We start from the raw sequence: 20,374 nt of genomic DNA on the forward strand, positions 1-20,374 counted from the left end.
AGCTCTGGCTATTAACATTTAATTTTTATAAGATGTTAAAAAAAGGTTGGCATATCACTCAAGGATAGTTTCTGAAAAAAAAAATTGCTTATAATAAAGAACTTTTGCTTTTTTTTCCAAATGGGGTAAAATGCCTAACTGATCAGCTTCTCTTCCTGCCATGATTATTTCTGGTTTTGCAGTATTTTGTCAACAGCTGCATAGTAGCAGTATCTCCTACTTAGTAAGAAAGTATGTTGTTACAGTCTGTATAAATTGATGTATCCAGAATTGCATCCAGTTTCCTTTCCTGCAAATAACAGTGGAATGTATAAGCCATACTTGAATTAAGTGTTAGGCAAATGCTCTTAATTAGGAGGGCAATTCAGTTTCTGCTTGTCTCTTGGTCCATGCCACTGCTCTCTTTTCTGAATGAGCCTCAAGTGTTTTCCATCTGAGTAAGGTTTCCTGCAGATGCCAAGGAACATGCTTATTTGTTATTTGCCTTAAGTGAGCTGGAGATACTCTGTCTTCAGTATGGTCCGTGATGACCTCTATCTTCTCAATATTTAGACTGCATGGTATCTTGCTTCATGAGTAACTCCAAAGTGAGTAGTGTGTGCACAGTTCTGGGGGTAAGGGTATCCGAATCAGATCCTGTGAGCAATATGAGATCAGATCAATAACTGCAAGAAGTCGACAGAAGGTTTGGAGCCTTCAAAAACTGTTAGAACAAACCCTTTCTCTTTTACTGGAGTGACGATACAGAGCCATGGAGATAGCCAGAGGAGAAAGCCCTCTAATCGGTGTGGGTTTCACAGTACAATAACCAGCTGTTTCCATAGTGAGAGGTCCCACATCAATTAAAAAGTGCCTTTTCAACCATTTCCAGTGCATGAATCATCGGCACTACTGTTATATTCTTTGTGAGTTCAGCCGAATCCAAATCACTGTATTTCTAAAACAAACAAACAAACCTGGCTTGACACAGGTTGTCAGTGAGTAAACAAGATTTGCTGATTGTTCTTCTGTGGGTACTAGGGGAGAAGAGAAAACCTGCACTTTACACAACTGTACACAGTAATACTGTAAAACTGGATTTTTTTTCTGGGATTTTTTGTTATAAGAATGTTTTTATATGAAAATACTGTTTTTATTGTGTGAAATTTAAATAAAGTTGACCACATAATACAGCTCAATGACCACATTAACTCTGGATTGGTTCAAAAGCATAATAGAGCACAGAAACTTTGAAATTTTATTTTACAGCTTGATGTTTTTTTCCTGGAACTTGTAGCACTTTCATTGTTTTAACCTTTTCCGCATGGATTAGGAAAGCTAGCTGATTGATTCAGGCTTGTTACCCAGTTTGCCTGAACAAAGACAGGAATTACATTTTTGGAGACAGACAGACAGGAGTTAACCTGCAGGTGGAGTGGTTCTCAGGTAGAAACCGTGGCAGTGGTCAGTTGTAGTGGGAAGCTTTGGCTAGTGTTTTATTCTTGTTAACTTCTTGATTGACCAAACTCCAAGAGGTGATGTTATTGAGCATCTTTGCACTGTGTATCAGCTAGCTTTTACACAACACTGAGCAAAACATCAGCTTAGATAACATGATATTACTTTAATTACAATTAAAAGCCAGTCATTTGATTAGAAACTGAACTGTGGCCTTTCTATAAGGTGTTGAGTGGTATTTATTTATTAATTTGAACCTCAGCTTTGTTGCTTTTAGCAATATGAACATGGTGGAGCTTGCCTTGTTGTTGGCAGCGGAGTCAGCTGCCTCTGTAGCATGGCTGTGCATTAAGCATATGTAGAATGACAGTTTTATTCTTGACACGATGTCCTCGCTTCAGGTTAAAGTATGCTAGAAACCATTGATGCAGCAATGTAATTACTTGTGTATGGATAAAGAGACTCCATGGGCATCAGTCTGTCAGTTTCCCTGACTGACCTGTAACAACAGGAATTTTTGAGAATAATCTGCACAGTCTGACTGAGACCTGCATATTTTAATGAACAGAGAAGATGAGCAACAGCCTGTGTTAGTAGTTGGAGTGAAGCTGGGATTCGGGAAGGACGAATCTTAGCTACAAGTTTACTACTATTATCCAAAACGGCTATTGTAAAAGGCAGACACTCGTTTTTGCACCTTTTTTTTCCCCAATGCATGAAGTGGCAGCTTTGATCCTTATAGCATTCTCAGAGGAAGTTTAGCTCGGGGTGAGGTTCCACTGTACTCCTGATCCATCTCATTGCCTGAAAAGCAAAGTCCTACATCCATCTGCACAGCATTGCTAAACATTTCTGCCTCTCATGATCCATTCATCTTGCTAATGCAAAAGAAAAGTAACCCAGCAAGAAAAGTGTATTATCTGTGCCAGTTTAATAAGCTGAATTGGCCTTAGAGTTCTCATGAGTAACAGAGCTGTAGCTGAAACAAAGATGGGACTGTGCAGTCATGAGTAAAAAAGGAGGGAGTTGAACCATATGGTTTGGCATCAGCGATCTGGTAGAGCAACTTGGGCATCTCATGGGATCACGACCTCAGTATTTAGGTCATGTAGCATGGTGGAAGGTGTTACAGAATACAAAGTTTAAGCACTTAATATTTTAAGTAAAATCTGTGCAAGTCAAAAATGAATAATATTAGAAAAGAAATAGAGAATCATTCATGTAACATTTTGGTTCAAGTTGAAGAAGATAAATCTCACTTTTCCTAAGCAGTTAAGTGGTCTGGAAGTAAAAATTGGAATGGAAAATAGGGGTGCATTGTAAAATGCTCAAACCCTTTATTAGTGCATACAGTAGCAGGGTAGAAGGTTTCCTGTTTATATCTCCTTATGTGTTTTTATGTTCAGTTGAGGTGTATTGCTTAGGTTCTGTTTTGTTTCCCAGTAGCAGGTTGACTCAAACATTAGCAAAAGCATTGTTTTTCCACCTGAGGATAGCTTTAGCACCATTCATTAATACGGAAAGTGAAATGTGCCTACATTTCTACTGTGTATCAGTTAATTAAACATATATAGTTCTGTGCCTACCTCAGAGGCTTTTGATGTTTCCTAATGCAGATTATGTGTGAATACAGATAATATCTTTAGATACCTTCCTTTTGGTTTTAATTGCATTATTTTTTTTACGTCAAGAAATAACCCTGGGAGTACATTATATTTTTTCATAACTGTTTTCAGTATATGCCCAGATGGGACAACAAAGTTCTGTTTAATCAATCAGCTTTCTGTGAGCAACCATCACATGGTCAGTACAGCATCAGTGGTGGTGGCCACTCATTCAAGACACTCTTTCCAAGCAAAAACAGTTTTAAGGTCGCCTAGATGTGTTACACACTACAGCACATTTTTCTGTATGTTACGTCATAATCTTTTCAAAGAGCCAGGCGTGATTCTGTAGAAGTTGTTTTAGTTAGTGATCCTGCAGCTCTGATTACTTTCTCTTCCTGGCTTGTGATTCTTTTGGATGCGATTTACATGTGCAGATTACAATGTAGCTGGAAGGAAGCATTTGCTTGCTGCACCTATCTGAGATGTGAGATGTTATAGAACCTGAATTTCGTCTTTCATTTAGCTTTCCTAATTACCTGGGTTTTCAGAGTTTTACCCTGTTTATGCTGGTGCTTATTGAAATGACATATTTAAATCAGAATTCAGTATAATAGGTATTGCATATATGTAAAGGTAAATCACAAAGATTGAATTTTGCTTCCTTGAAAGCTGTTTTTAAAAGAGCCTCTAGGAACCTTTCCTTCTTTCTATAAAGTATTGTACCTCTTTACAAGCTTTCTTATTTCTTTCCCCATTCATGCCTTGCCCCCATTAGAATTTCAGCTTCTGTATACTGAGACACAATATAGAGACAGGAAAACTACTGCAGTGGTGAAATCACCTACATCAAGACCGAAATTGAAAACAGTTCGAAGTGAGGGCCCGCTGACTTTAATGGATGCAGGGCTGCATTTGTGGTGATTTAAAAAAAAAAATGATAGCAAATAGAAAAGAAAGGTGAAAAGAGGTGAAAAAGTCTTTCACTTTCCAGCTATAGATCTCTTTCTGAGCTTAGGTTTTGCAAATTTCATCCTAGTTTAAAAAAAAATTTACTTAATTCCTGTTTTAATTTTACTGTATTTATATTAATGTGTGGTTTCCAAACCAAAAGGTATGAATTATGTTATTTAATTAGAGAAACCATCACTACTACCCTAATGTGTTGGTTTTTTGGTTGTATGTTTTGTGGTGGTTTTTTTTTGTTTTGTTTTGTTTTTTTAAGCAGAGACATTTAATGGTTGCTCAGTTTCTCCAAATAAGCAAAGCTCCCACTTCTAGCTGGATGGCTAGAAGCTGTAACCTTAGCTGCTTCAAACTTTCATCTTAATTCATTTGGTTGTTTTAGTGCTCCGTTATGTTTTGTTCTTTTTTTAGGAGAATTATGGGTTTAACAAAATAGAAGTAAGAGACAATGGCAATGGAATCAAGGTTGCTGATGTTCCAGTTATGGCAATTAAACACTATACCTCAAAAATAAGCTCTTCTGAGGACCTTGAAAGGTTGACAACATACGGTTTCCGTGGGGAGGCTTTGGGATCAATTTGCTGCATATCAGAGGTGAGAAGTTGCTGTAAACGTGTCTAGTTGTTTGTGTTGTGGTTTCTTTGTGTGTGTTTGTGAAAGTTATATTAAAATAGCAGTGCAAAGACTTTAAATTGTTCCAGCAGCCTTCCAGGGATAGGTTTTCCGAACAGTTTGCGTTGTGTATGCTGCCTTTCCCCTCCTCCCCGGAAGTCATGTTGTATGGTCAGGAAGCAGTATGGATTTCTTGTTAGCGTCGGTCCTGCCTTTCTGTCATACTGGTTACAGCAGTGCTCTATTTATTTTCCTCAATCAGAATAGGTCAGAGACAGATTGCTTAGTGTTTCCTTTTCTTTTGTATCAGGCTATAGATACATGATTCCTTATATGTACATGTACAGATACATGATTCCTTAGAACACTGGCTTATCCTCTTTAGTGTTATCAGCAAATATAATGTCTAAGAATATGGCCAAGTTTGCTGCTTCAATTAAGGTAAATCAAAATGAGGAACAGCAGATGGTGGCCAGGAGAAATCACTTCAAGTAACTGGTGGCCCACATAGCTACTGTTCGGTGAGCTTTTCTGCCTTGATGTTATCTAGGTGATCAGCAGTCAGGGAATCTTGCTGGGCTCCATATTGCTCCTTGACATGTATATGAATGCAGTTGCACAAACTTTGTTGTCCGCATGAGTAAACAAGGGAACTTGCTCCCTGGCCTATCTAAGTCTGATCCATATGTTTGTGTTAAGAGGGCTGACAATGTACTGATATTTAGGATTTAACTGGTTGACTGAAAGTAAGTTAGTTGGTTCAAAACCATCCGAAAAGTGTTCAGGCTATTAAGAGCACAGCATCTACCTCTTCCATTGTGCTCTGCCTTTTTGTATTCATGCTGTGTCAAGGTGAAGTTTGGATTCTTCTTTCTAAGTCTGCCAAGGATTAAATCCTGCTAGAAGATACTGATGTCTGTGTCTGAGTGGAACTGTCAACTGTTGAGGTCAGGAGAGATGTTAGAGCTTGACTCCTTGCTACCTTGGGCTACGTTCACCTTGCACTAAGCAGGAGTGAGTTGTGTGTTTGGATGGAGATTTCCAAAGATGCTTTCAAAAGTGTTGGTGTTTTGACAGATGATGACAGACCTCGATCATTGGTAACTTCTAATGAGTTGTTAGAGCAGGATGCCATCTGTTCTGAGCATTTAATCAGCTCTATGGTATGTTTCATAAGAGATGGGAGGTGGTCTGAGTGTATTAAGTACTTTAATAGGTATTACTTTAATCCTTGGATCAGTAATTATGTTAATTAAATACTCCTGGCATTAATTGCATTCTGGCTACCCAAACTGCCCCCTGAAGTTTCAGTTAAGAGGTACTTTACTATTGGCCCTTAAGTAGGTCTGTAATATTGTAATTTCCAATAATCAATTACTGCTTTTTCTCTCCAGAGGCATGGCTGAACTCTGAATGATTCATATGAGACACTAAAATAAACCAAAATATCCTGAAGCTCTCTCTGAGTGATAACCTTTGTCTTTCAGGTGGTTAAAGTACAGTGGCTCTATTGTTCAAAATATTGATACCTGAACTCAGGGAATTGTAGTTTTATTGAACTTCTCGTGTATGACTCGTCTTTCTAAAGCCAATCTGTGTATCACCTTAATATCTTACAAAACATGCAACTACTGCTTGCTAGATGTATTTGGGTGTGGAAAAACAATATATGGTTTGTTTGACAGTAGTCGTTATGTTTGTAGAATCTCACATGAATTTAAGAAGTTGTCATGGTATGCCTATGGATGAAAATGCAAAATTATCAATTGATTTAGTTGTTTATTTAACCTGTGTTTAGAAGATAAAGGAGTGTGTGTTGTACGTAGTAGGGATTGCTATGCTTTGTGTGTTAGTGTGATAGAAACGCATGGCTTTTAGTTAAATGGATGGAAAAATGAATAATAATGCAGAATGTTTCTGTGACTATAAGAAACACCTGTAGCAGAAAAATTTTATAAACTAATTAAATGTAATTGTGGTGACTAAAATAACACGAGTGGTAGCAAAGCTTATCTAAGCTCATTCTGAACTTTGTAAATCCTTGATAAATGTGATTTTTTTTTTTTTTTTTTTTTTAAATTACTCTTTTCAGGTTTTGATCACAACAAAGACAGAAGCTGATGATTTCAGCACTCAGTATGCTTTGGATAGCAATGGGCATGTAACTTCTAAAAAGCCTTCCCATCTTGGGCAAGGTAGGATATCATTGTTCTGGTGTTGCACTGTGACAGAAGTATTTTATGTTTCTCTAGGGCTCTATTTGGTGTTGAAATACTTGTTCTGTACTTGAAGGCTGAGTGTGAAATCTTTGCAGCTGTAAACATTTCTTGCCTTATGTCTGTCAACTGAGAGTGTGTTGTTATCCTAAGAAATAATGTGTCTTGGAAGTTGCTTTAGATAGTAATTATAAACTAGTTTCTCCTTCTCTGACTCACTTCTTCAAGCTGACAGCGAAAATAAAAGCTATAAAAATTCAATGCCCCAGGTCCAGGCAGACACTATATAAGCATATGAAAGATTTGTTCAGGACCAAAATAATGTTTCTGTATGTAGCAAAATCCTTGGATAGAGGAGGAAGAGTTGCCCTGCTGTAGGACCAGGCAAAGTCACAGTTCTTTCTAACCTGTCACTAGAAATCCTTCTGTGTGTTTGTGTGGAAGATAAAAGGTTGCCCTCACCTCAGAGGGGGCCTTGGTGGTTCGGCCGTGGTGTAGGTTTGGCATAGCATCTGTTCTACTTTTTGCTCTGCTCAGCTAATTGTTGCTCAGCAAGGACCATTAAAAGACCACACTGTGTCCACACATTCACACTGCAGCCGGTGTGTATTCCCAGAAGAGAAGAGGTTTGCTCCTTTCTTGTGACAAGGATGGGCTCCTGAGGAAGCAGTTGCAGCTCTTCCATAAAGCTTACCTTTTCCTAGCTGAGCAGCAGTGGCTGCTTGTCAATATTGTGCCCACAGGCTGCCCCCCAGCTGGCTGCAGTGCTCATACACCCAACAGGGAGCTGACTGCTGACCCGGCTCCCTTCCCCCTCAGTGCTAACTGGCCGCAGGGAGCCATTAAGCCAGAAGAAGCTGCCAAGGACTAGTCAATGGGCAAATCCTGAAGAAAGAGCTGAAGCTGAGAACTCTAATTTTAGCTAATTTTAACCAGGGACTCCTTTTAAGATTTAGGCTGTAGTATTTTCCACGTCTGGAAAGCCTGTGGGTTGTGTTGCCTTGTCTTCTGTCAAAACTGTTGAATGATTGACTGAATTCCGCAACATGTATTTAATACTTTGCAATATCCTTACAGACTACAAATTCATGTGATTGTGTTGGTAGATGAATATTCCTCCTCTTACTAGGTACTTTGCCTTGAACAGAGGTATCAGGCTCTTCATGTACTACCCCAAAGCAAATGCTTGTGAAGGGCCTTAATTGAGCTCAGTGTTCCTTTGCCTCCAGATGTGTCTGATTAGATTACTAGTCTGTTAATCATTTTACTAATGAAAGTTAACTTAATATGCACTGAAAGAGTCTTCAGCTTTATTTAGTGCTGATTCTCGCTGTTGTCGGTGTGTACGAAAGAAAGCTTAATGTTGCAATCCTAACTCTAAATAAAGGAGGGGAATCACAGCTCTTGAGGTCTATAGGTACTTTTTGGGGGAGGATGACTGCTAATTTGTTATATTTCTTCTCATGCTAATATAATCTAATTTAGTGTTACTAGGGTTTATTTTGTATGCAGCAGCATACAGACAGGTCTCTTCAAGTAAAAAAGTTTCCTCAATACCCAGTCAGTGGCATGCTTTCAGTGTAATTTCTACTTGGTTTTTGTCACCTGCTTGCAGGTACTACAGTAACAGTCTTAAAGTTGTTTAAGAATCTTCCTGTAAGGAAGCAGTTTTACTCAACAAATAGAAAATGTAAGGAAGAACTGAAAAAAGTCCAAGATCTGCTGACAGCATATGGTATCATAAAGCCAGACCTGAGGATAACCTTAACACATAATAAGGTAATAATGGGTTTTTCTCTATCAGCTATCTTAAGGATCAGTTTCTGATGAATTTATGCAGTTCATCTAATACTTACATGAAGTCTTTCATTCCTAGGAATTTTCTTTCATCATAGGTTTGTTTTGAACTTCCCCTTATTTCTTCCCTTCATAGATGTGTATTTATGATGGTGACAGATTTTGATCCTAAACTTCTAAAACTCAGGCTCAGATCTACCTTTTCATCTGCTCCAACAAGTGTCTGGTTAGATACATGAAGTACAAAAATTATTTTACATGCTAGTAGTATAAGAATGATTTTACATGCTAGTGGTTAGTAAAGGTGGTGGTGGTGTTCTGCAGAACGAAGCGGTGAGACCTTACTAGGCCACAGGGCCTGATCAAGTGTTAACCTAAGCCAACTGAAAAAACTTGCAAAACTTATTTCATTAGGTTGTCTATCTGGATAGACATTATAGCACATACAGGTAGCTTGCTGTTTGCTGAGTCATAAGAGCTTAATACATGATGATGCTTTTATTTAAAAAGGGGTAAAAAATTCAAAAGGATTTGCTACATTGGTGTAAGTAAGAGTAACGTCTGTTATAACAGCAGGCTTCAGGTTGAGGTAGTTGTTCTTTGTTTAGGCTTGGGAGAATGGATTCAGAGGCTGTTTGGAGGCTACTTTGACTTCACAGCATACTGAACAGTAATTTTACAACACAGCTACAGAAATGACATATTGAGCAGTTCCCCTTTACCTGACCCCAATTTAACATAGTTAATTTTATTGGCTGTACTCCTGGTTTTGGCACCTCTGAGAAAAAAGCTGCACTAAAGAATTTCCGAGTTGCCACAAAGTAGAGGGTGACATCTCGTGGCCAGACCCCATAGCAATTCTTTTTCTGTTCTAAAATAATTTTGTTTGTTGATCTTGCTATTTGGCCTGTTCATTGAGCAATTTTGATGAGTTACTCGATGAACCAAACATCCACAATTCAGTTCCTTTTCAGCGCAAATGATGAATGACACCGTGCTTTCTTGAAATAACAACAGATTGCCCATCCTTTTCTGGAGTTGTATAACATGCTCTGATTATATTTATGTATGTATTCCTAAATATCAAAGTGTAGATACTGTGAAAAACAAAAGCCAGCCTTGTGGCTACAGAATTAGTATTCCAAAGCTGAGAAAGCATGGCTACTTTCAGTCCTATTTCATTGGGACTACAGAAAGTTTGAAACCAGAGATCTCAGGGGTGTGTACTTCTTAGATTGTGTTAAGCTCCTTGACATATCTAGCAGTGGTTCACAGTATTGGTCTTAAATGTTGGTTAATAAAACTAATTTTGTCCTTTATTGGTGGTTTATTTTTGCCCTCTGACAAGTTGCAAATAATTTTTTTATGGTATTTTGATATGATACCCTTTGATTAGACTATTACATATCTTGATTTTCTTTTTTTTGTGCTTATTTTAATACAATGGCAGTAATGTGCAAGAAGTTGATCACATGTCTTTTTCACAATACTTACTGTAAAAATGATGTGGAGAGCGGCATGATAGTAGCAATTGCACGTTGTTTTTGACTACCTGTCCTATTAGCTTCAGAGGTAAATTCTTCAATACACAATTTGAGTAGGTAAAATAAATCAGTACACATGCTATCTGCAGGCAGTATTATTCATTGTAATGACAGAGATGGTGCTGATTTTTTGGGCCCTTCATTGTGCACTGCTGGCCTTATGTTCATTTAACTTATTTAGAAAATAAGAAAACAAGTAAGAAGCTGCTCAGACGTGTCAACACAAGAGGTCGCTCAGTAGCTATTGCTGAGCAGGGAAAATTAAAGGCTTAAGAAATCGTACAGAAAGTGTAGTCTGTCTCTGTGCATATGTAAATGCTTTAAAATAGTCTGAAAATGTTAAAAACTTTGAACGCAGGTTCCTGTGTTTCTACTGCTGTTGTCATTCCTTGCAAAATAAAAAATTACCTATTGCATCACACCTTTTAAGAAATTTGAAATTCTGAAATTCCAATGCATAATACTTTCAGCAGGTCTGCATGCATCCATTTTACCATAATATCACATAACATGAATATTCATTAGTTCTTTTTCCTTCAGATGCTAAGTATTATTGTCATTAAAATTATTAATTCAGATCAGAAGGTGTTTTTCCTATAATGATACTACAGTATATCTGTGCTAGAATAATACTCTACTGAATAGGGTTGTCTGTGGTGGGGTTTTTTTGGGTTTGTTTTTTTTTTGTTCTTTGTGGTGGCTGTTATATTTCTGTTTGAAATGTACTAGGAGAAAGAATGAGCTTCTTAAAATGGCTTTACTTTTGTATAGCTCATAGATTATATATTAGTTTAAAAAAAATTGTATGTGCAATTATTCAGAGGAGTTCCTAGAATCCCAAATTCTTGAGGCTGAGCCAATACTTTCTGTTGCAATGGAAGAAGATACATGTCAGGAGAAAGATCAGGTTCCGAGGCTTAAAAGAGCAAGAAGGTAGCAGAGATGAGGCATTACAGAAGGAGACGAGGAAAGGTGGGTCGAAAGAGTAGAAAGGGTAGTAAGTGAAAAAAGTGTAAGTGAAAGTGTATTTCAAAGAAATCTTGAAAATAAATGACAAAACCAGTACATGTAAAAAAAAAATAATCCAAACAGCCTTTAAAGTCATGTGTTTTATAAGAAATGGAAGGAAAATGGAAGAAAGCATAGCCCTAGCATTACCGAGGAAGAATGTAATGAGGCTGAAACTTTCATAGAAGTGTGTGAGGTTAGGCATCTGAAAATGGTTGCCAATTGATTCTAGCAGAAACTTATTTTGACAAGTTGGGCCTCTTGTTGAGCTGTTCAATGTATATATATTTTTAGGATGCACAATACACTGCATGTTTTATTTCCACCATGTTCTTTTTTAAAGGTGTATGTCTTGTGCTTCTGAATGAAATTTTCAGATGTTTTTCTTGTTATTGTGCCACATTTCATATCTGTGTTAGTTTGGAAAATATTACCATTAAGTGTCTGATTTCTGTGAAGAACTACAATGCTCTTCCTGCCTTTGGGTTGTTTTCTAGTAAGTAAGAAAACAGATATTCTTTTATCAGTCATCCTAGGGTTCATTTATTGTGTACTCTCCGTCAGTGGATTTCTGAGATAGGAAATACTCAATTGCTCTTTCTGCTCAATGTTTTGTTTGCATTAGCAATAAATAACGAATCACTTTGCAGATCGACCCTTGAAGTACTATTGCTATTTTGACGACTTGGATTAGCTAGTGCTCCTTCTTTTTATGAAGGTTTATCCTGCCAAGACATTCTTTGAATACTGATAATGTTGATCCTCTTGCCAGTATGGTTATGTTAGAAAGAGGTATTTTTCTTCTTTCATCACCATGTTCCTTGAAAGCATATTGAATAATGAGACAGCCAAATGGAAATAATTTACATGAGTATTCAGCAAGTTTATTTAAAGTTAACATTATCTGAAGGCGTGCTAAGAACATTCCAAAGTCAGCTACCGCTTAAACCGTGTCAAACTCTTCAGCCCAAAATGCCATGTTGCAGCCACGTATGAGCTCTGGCTGTATTTTACCCGAGGTGGAGCAGGGCTTTTCCCTGGAACAACAGTTTTCACACTTCACTGTTTAACAGCAGTAGCCCTTGACTCAGTCTTACGAGTCACTGATGTTGAAGAAATGCCTTTGTGTGTTGAAAGGCTGATGATATGGAATACTTTAATGCTGTCCTAGTTGCCTTTATTCCATGAACACCAAAATGAGAGAGGACACATGATAACTATAGCTGTTTTAACAATTTCAGATGTAATAGGGCTGAACAAATTACAGGAACAGGTGGTTTAGATGGTGCCTATCAGCAGGTCATACCATACCCAACTTGTCCCATGTCTTGTGCGAAGCGCAGGTGGGCCATAAGTGGACTCAATAAATTTTCCAGTTCCTGTTGAGGAAAAATCTGCATAATAGAATATTTTTTTCTAGTATTTTTCATGCATGATATTTTGAAGCCTTGGTCACACACAATTCTGCCTAGAACAGTGTCCTGTTTGTTTCTTGAGAGAGACATGGGTCAGAACTTCTGGATGCAAGAGGTCCATTTTAAAGCTATTATTGTAACTGTGGATGCTATTCTTCCCCAAACGCCCTTTGTGGTTGTGGTTGACCTGAAGGACGTCATCTTCATTTTTTTTCTTTACAGTAAGTCTCATTGTATTTCCAAAGTTGGATAATCTCAATCTACAGTCTGTATCCAATAGTACAAAACCAGTTTGTTTTCTGTGTCTGAGTCCTCTGTAATAAGTGTGTGTTTTTTAAGACAGAGTAAGTGTATGTGGTGGGTTGACATTGACCCTGACTGGATGCCAGGTGCCCACCAAAGCTGCTCTCTCAGTCCCCTCCTCAACTGAACAGGGGAGAGAAAATATAACAAAAGGCTCGTGGGTCGAGATAAGGACAGGGAGAGATCACTCACCAATTACTGTCATGGACAAAACAAACTTGACGTGGGGAAATTAGTTTAATTTATTACCAATCAAATCAGAGTAGGATAATGAGAAAAAAAAATTAAATCTTAAGACACCTTCTCCCCACCCCTCCCTTCTTCCTGGGCTCAACTTCACTCCTGATTTTCTGTACCTCTTCCCCCCGAGCGGCACAGGGGGACAGGGAATGAGGGTTGCGGTCAGTTCATCACACGTTGTCTCTGCTGCTCCTTCCTCTTCAGGGGGAGGACTCCTCACACTCTTCTCCTGCTCCAGCATGAGGTCCCTCCCTTGGAAGACAGTCCTCCATGAACTTCTATATCGTGAGTCCTTCCCACAGCGTGCAGTTCTTCACGAACTGCTCCAGCATGGGTCCCTTCCACGGGGTCACAAGTCCTGCCAGCAAACCTGCTCCAGTGCGGGCTTCCTACAGGGTCACAGCCTCCTTTGGGCATCCACCTGCTCCAGCGTGGGGTCCTCCACAGGCTGCAGGTGGATATCTGCTCCACCACTTAACTTCCATGGGCTGCAGGGGGACAGCCTGCCTCACCATGGTTTTCACCACGGAATCTGTGTTCCAGTGCCTGGAGCACCTCCTCCCCCTCCTTCTTCACTGACCTTGGTGTCTGCAGAGTTGTTCCTCTCACATATTCTTACTCCTCTCTCTGGCTGCAATTGCTCAGTTTTGTTTTGTTGTCGGCCCCCCCCCCCCCCCTTCTTAAATACGTTATCCCAGAGGTGCTACCACCATCACTGATGGGCTCGGCCTTGGCCAGCGGCAGGTCCATCTTGGAGCCGGCTGGCATTGGCTCTATTGGACATCGGGGAAGCTCCTAGTATCTTCTGACAGAAGCCACCCTTGTAGCCCCCCTGTTACCAAAACCTTGCCACGCAAGCTGAATATAATGCATTAGGGTAAACTTACCTTTTTTAATAATGGGCTCTTACTTTGCATTCATTCATTGTGCTTCCAAACTCTGCCGTAGCTGCATGTTGAAAAGAAATCTGCACTGAGCAGAAAGAGCAGCATGTGAGCTCTTTCTTGAATTGGAAAGGCTACTCCATTTAATGTAATGATGATAAATTAAGTCCCTCCCTAATCTGTGTGTCTTAAAATATAAAGAGGAATTATGATTAAGAATCTGCAGTGCTCTGCAGCCAACATGCTTTCATGCTGACCTGGAATATAGCTCAGTCTTTACTTCCATTCGTTGTACAGTGGCCTTGCTGAGAAAGCCAAACAGAGAGTTAATTATGGTGTTTTTTTGTGATGAGGACACCTGTCCACTAGGAAATGCGCTGAGACCCTCAACTCAATTTACATCAGCCAGAGAACAGCTGCCAGATGGTAACTACTTTTGGTCACTACCAACCTGGTTGAATTTGAACTGGTGACCTAGAGGTGAAATGCTTTATATCCTATTACTAATTCCTTGAGGTTTCCAGTTTCTCATCCATCACTTTTTTCAAACGACAGCACAGTATATGTCTGAAATCTCAAAACAATTACTGTTTCACATATGCAGTGTGTGTTGCAGATACTGAGATGTGCCTTTAGCTCTTGCAAGGCTTTCACACTTACTTTGTACACTTAAAAAAGTTAGCAGAAAAAGGATGTTTCCAAAGCCTCCTGGGAGTTTTCCCCTCTTCCTTACCAATGCACTTTGTCAGTTAAGTATGTTCTCTGTTACTTTTGGTAACCGCTATTTTACAAAAGGCTTTTAGATCTCCTTTTTTTAAGTGGAATTCACTGTAATGATGTACATCCTCTGAATGACAGTTTGGAATTAGAAACTGTGTGGTTTTTTTATAGCAGTTTAATTGTTTGGGAGGTTTTATTTGGTTGTTTTTTTTTTTTCCTTCTGCTATGAAGTGGAATTTCTCCAAACACCCACAGTTGAACATGTATGATTAAAGCAGCCAAAAACCTTAAAACTCTCTTTATAGTCCTTGTAATTCCTGAAAGGCTCTGAAGATGTGTTACCAGCTGAAGGTCCTGGCTCCTTGTACTATCTCTTAGCTCCTCTCCTAAGTTACTTTCCAGCTCCCAAATCCAAGCATTTCTCCACTGCGTGATGCCCAAGAAAGCCTCTTCTTTGAGAGGGTGCTCTCATATCACAAAAGTGAAATCTGAGCAGGAAATACTTCAGAATTTGTGGGATGAACAGTGCCGTGGAACATTACTGTCTTTCAACAAGTGCCCTTGATAACTGTAATGGCTGATGCCCATGGGATAGATAGGTATGTCATCTGCATCTGATGAGGGGAAAAATGGAGCCTTGAGTTTCTCTATTGCATACTACTGCTGGTAGTTGTCCCACCATCGCTTGTGAAGTGGATGGGACAACTCAGGGACAAGTATAAAATATATGGGAAAATAGTTATGATTATGTAGAGAGTTGCATTATTTTTCTTTATGCTAAACTGAAAAACTGCTGTGATTTCTGTTTTCAAGGGAAGATTATGCAAGAGCTCTCTTTTAGTAAGGTAACTTACCATTGGTGTTGAAACAGGATGCCAGTTATCTCATGGAGCTGATAAACAATGTCAACGCTTTTCAAGGCTGGGATTTTAAAGAATGTGGTTGAGACTTTATCTTGGTGTCTTCTTGATCTTAGCTGATAGGTTTTCTTCCACTGTAGAGAACATGCCAGCCCTCACAGCTAGGTGTCTGTGCATCATAAGCAAAAGAGGTAATACACATTGTACAAGGTGATGTCTTTTTGTTTCCCTTTGGCTGAATTCAAACTTTTGGTACTCCTGCCTGGCTTTGTTCCTGTTTGTATGCCCTCTTCAACGGGTAGGCAGCGATGTTCTCAGTTTTGTTGGAGCCTAATAAATAATAATACGTTTTAAGTCAGGAAAGCTAAGGAACATACTGGCCCAAAGAGTTAACCATCTGCAGTGAGATCTCAGATACCAGGGTGACAGGATTTTTGAAGCATGTAAAACAAAATTAGAGAGACTGTGAAATACAGTTCTCTTTTACAGAGCTAACTCATGTTATATACAGTGCTTGCTCTACTAGACTTTTACACCCTCCAACTTTATTACGGAATAAATAACACAATGATTGTCACAAAATAAATAAAGAAAATAGATGTATCTGGGTAGTAAAAGTCCACTTGGTTAAGTTACTGCCATTATGTAGTAATATGGTAAATGGGATGAATCTGTTTCACTCATAGAATCATAGTTGCACTGAAATAGCTATGGTCAGCAATAGCATCAAGTCCCCAGGTCTCATTAAGATTTTTTTCTTTTGTCTGTGATTGCAAACCACTGTGGCTGCTGGTAGGAGTTCTAAAATATGAAGGATAGTTAGGGATGAGGAGTGGCTGCATTTTTTCGCTGTCATTCCTTGGTGTCTTTGAGGAGACAAATAATGAGCAGCTCTTATTCTCCTTAGTGCCATATACCAGGGACCCCAGCGGGAAAAGGTTGCATACTCTTTCTCCACTCTTTACACATTTTTCAAGGAATCCTTCTGGGCAATGTGTATACATCCTGAAATAACAGAGATGCCTGCTCCATGCGTGCATGTACGTTGTCATCCTCCACAAAAGTATGCCTATGCATATGTCTTAGGGCTGGATGGGGGTGGAGAAATACACACAGACACGCACACACACACACACACACACACATATTTATCTTCTGTATATGTGCAATAGATTTTATATACGTTATGACATTTTGTGACATCTAGATCATGTAATCCCCTTCAATGAAACAAGGAGGGAGGTGGGATATATTTGGCTAGCTCTAGCAAAACCTAAGATGGACTATATGTAATAATATATCTTTGAGTAGGCTGTTTCTGCAGTGTCATCATACTGACTAGAGTCAGATTCTTCCTTGGCTCATCCTGAGCACCCGCTTTATATGACCTAGAAAAAAAATATGGGGGGTGTGTGTGGGTGTGTATTTTTAGCTAAACTAAAGGGTATAAGCAAGGTTAAAAAAATAGGGTATCATAGGAACCTCATGGAAACAGGCACTTTCTAAAATAAATGAAATGGAACAGGCATTGTTTCTTTGTGGATTTTTTTAATGCCTGTTGATATATCTGGAGAATCTAGAAAAATAATTTTCTTTAAATTACTAGGTATTCCTATGTTGTTGCTTCATAATATGCAGTCACGGCTAAAAATGAACATGCAATCTATTCTGTGTTCATATAGTATAGAAATTTAGGAGTTGCCTGGCCTCTTTAGTATGTAGGCTTTAATTTAACCTGCAGTGGTAACTAGTTCCTAAAATTTTGTCTGTTGTTCTGAGTATTAATATCTGATAAATATATGACTAGTTAAAAATTACCCCCTGAGCTTATTAACAGTATCTACTTTTAGCAAGTTTGCATTTAATAAGTCCTCATTTTCCACAGCTTTCTTAAAACAACCTTACTGAAATGATCTTTTCACAGTCCTGAGTATCAGCCATTTAGCAGGTCAAGCAGTGTAATAACCTTGCATTAATCAGCAGCTAAGATTTATATCTGTACCTGTGGCATCACACTAGTATAACCTAAAATAAGCAGCATGATGTTTATATTAGTCATGTAACAAGTGTCTTTCGCAGTTTGGTCACATGCATTTAATTTAAAATATATCCAGTAAAGAAAAAATTGCTTGGCACTTTGTGTTTCCATTTTAAGTAATCAATTTTAAAATAGAAGCAGCACAGGATATGTTTTATAAGGGGAGCTCTAAAGAAGAGGACAAATTCTTTCATCACTCCTAAATGTCTTTGAGGAGATTTACAGCAGGTGTAGAGGAGAGAGGCTGAGAGAGAGGCAGCATGCTTTGGGCAGCCCCGGGCTGTCCTTTGCCACCGCCTGCGGCTGAAGCACGGTGGGGACTCTCGCTGCCAGAGCTGTGGACGCTCAGCTCGTGGCTCTGCTTGCTTGTTTCTCCTTCTCCCCTTTTTGTATTCGCTGCCCTCCCTGACGTAAATTGTCCTTTATGTTTGAGGGGTTCGTGCTTACAGTAGGATGACTGAGCTGTGATCCAACATGTGCAAAGGGCTGTCAGGCTGCTGTCTAGGAGGTGAGTTAGGCAGGACTAAAAAGCCCCACTTCATAAATGCTGCAGAGTTCACATGGAAATGGAAAATTAAAGATTTGGGGAATCGTTTTAGCTTCAACAGTCTCAAAGCTTTACAATTCCACCTGTCCTGTGGGAAGGGAATATCATTTTACAGGAGCACCGTGTTCTTCCGTGGAATTTACCCCTCAAGGCCAGCAAATATCCCACTGGACAGGTGGAATTTTAAGGCTATGTATTGCATTTCTTGAGATGGGTGCATGTGTATTCTTTGCTCACTCACCGTGCTTTCACATAACATCCTGTACCAGAATACTGTGAACTCATTTTGGATTTATTGGACACCTAGCACCTATTTAAAACATCAGCTTTAAACAGCACTGTAACAGTGCAACTTGCTGCGGTTTTTTTTCCTTTTGTGTTTGAATGTTGCACGTTGAAATACACTCAGTCAGCTAACAGTGACAGAAATAGTTATAAACTGGATGTGAATCTAGCAGTCTCAGTTGCCTAGAAGTAGAAAGCCAACTAAGCGAAATTTTTTTGTTGTTGATACACAGCAATAAAAGTCAGCAGATTCAGAGTTAAATTTGTGGCTGTTTAGTACAGGACTTCTCGTTAGTGAGAGACAAAATTTCACCTCCCAAAGTAGCTAATACTTTCTGTATATGTAAGTGGACTTGACAGGTAACTTCTGATGCAAGTTGCAGTTCGTACTGCCTTACTGTATGTATTAAGTCTTTGCAATAGTATTGCAAGATATGTAGCTAATAGAGGAGATATTCTTTTATTCTTCTAACTTTTCCAAAGTTTTCATTAGACAAACAACTGCTTTCCTTATAAATATTTCCTTAGAAACTGCTTTCCCTTCTAAATAGCAGGCTTGTCGTAGACCTAGAGTATCCAGATAAGAGATATGAATGGACATCTAATAGCCTGATCTCTACCAAAATGGCCTATGTCTGGAGTGTAAGTACCATAAGCATTGCAGTGCCCACCTTCAAATGTTGATCATCGTGCCAGAGACATGTCATAAACCCTCAATTTATATGCTTGGTAAAAACACAAAGCCTACTACTGCTATATATCTAAGAGGAGAAGCAGTATTTTTATTGATCTGTTTTTAACAGTTATTTCAGGTGCAGAAGTCCAGATTAGCCATGTAACATCCATAAATACAAGTTTTGCTTAATTTTCCAATCGCTATGAGTCTAAATAAGTAATACAATATGAGAGGACATGGCCAAAAGTACCATATCGTGTGTGTTAACACTGAAAGTTGTGAATGTAAGAGGGTCAAAGTACAGAATGTTACATATACAGTATGTGTGCAGTTGCATATGCATGTTCGTAGACATGACTTGAGTTCAACAAATATAATGTCAAAAATTTGACTCTGTGCCATTTGTTTCAGGCAGTTATTTGGCAGAAGACCAGGGTGTCAGATCACAAAATGGCCTGTATGTCAGTTCTGGGAACAGCCGTTATGGGCAGTATGGTACCTTTTCAACACTGCTGTGAAGATCCTGAGGTGAGTTTAAACTTCCTTCTCCCAAATCCACTTAAAGCCTGTCAATGAAGAGAGCTAAACCAATATTCAAAAAGAATGAGACTTTGAAAAAGAGAATATTATCTCCAGATGGACGTCTGATTAATGCATTTGATTCTATTACTGTCCTCTCTGTAAAATTAATTGGTTTGGTGACTGAAAATCCACTCCAAGAATCATCTAGTCGGGACTCATGTGGCACTGATCAAATGGCAGTAAAAACAGTTGTGATGACAAATGCAGAATTGCTGATTGCTCAGAGCTGTCTAAGTTGGGATTCCTGGCCCACAGGCAGGTTGTGCTCTCATTAGTATCTAAGCATTTATATCGTTCTCATCCTCTTGGCCTCCTAGCCTTAAACGCTAAAGAATACCCCCTCAATTTCAGTGAGGGGTACCTGAGTGGCAAAAGAAATGCATACTTAAAAGGCAACTTATGCAAAATTTCCATAAAACATATATTTCAAGGAAATACTAGTTAGTTTTCAAAAAATTCAGTGCACTTGGCTTTCTATGCCCATGTTGAAATTGAGGGAATTCCCCATGATATTCTCCTTTGTCTAATATTGTCAAAAATTTTTTTACTCTGCTTCCATTTTTGTTGGACACATTCTTAGAAAGGGGAATCTTGCTACTGCTGATCCTTCAAAGTTGCATTTTCCTGTACCTTGTAGTAA

The 20,374-nt window shown here is 38.9% G+C and overlaps 1 protein-coding gene across 5 annotated transcripts in view; it reads left to right on the plus strand.

Annotated features, from left to right (window-relative positions):
- The window catches only part of PMS1 (PMS1 homolog 1, mismatch repair system component), a 49,898-nt gene that overhangs the window by 3,647 nt on the left and 25,877 nt on the right, over nt 1–20,374 (plus strand). For all 5 annotated transcript variants that reach the window (XM_087730208.1, XM_087730209.1, XM_087730207.1 and 2 more), the window contains 4 exons: nt 4,419–4,601; nt 6,712–6,814; nt 8,451–8,614; nt 19,564–19,680. In XM_087730208.1, the coding sequence (XP_087586334.1) occupies nt 4,419–4,601; nt 6,712–6,814; nt 8,451–8,614; nt 19,564–19,680 (567 nt within the window). The remainder of the gene's footprint in view (nt 1–4,418; nt 4,602–6,711; nt 6,815–8,450; nt 8,615–19,563; nt 19,681–20,374) is intronic.

The sequence above is a fragment of the Nipponia nippon genome, unplaced genomic scaffold (assembly GCF_047370975.1).
Source record: "Nipponia nippon isolate SJK-2023a ecotype South Korea unplaced genomic scaffold, ASM4737097v1 scaffold_5, whole genome shotgun sequence".
Lineage (NCBI taxonomy): Eukaryota > Metazoa > Chordata > Aves > Pelecaniformes > Threskiornithidae > Nipponia > Nipponia nippon.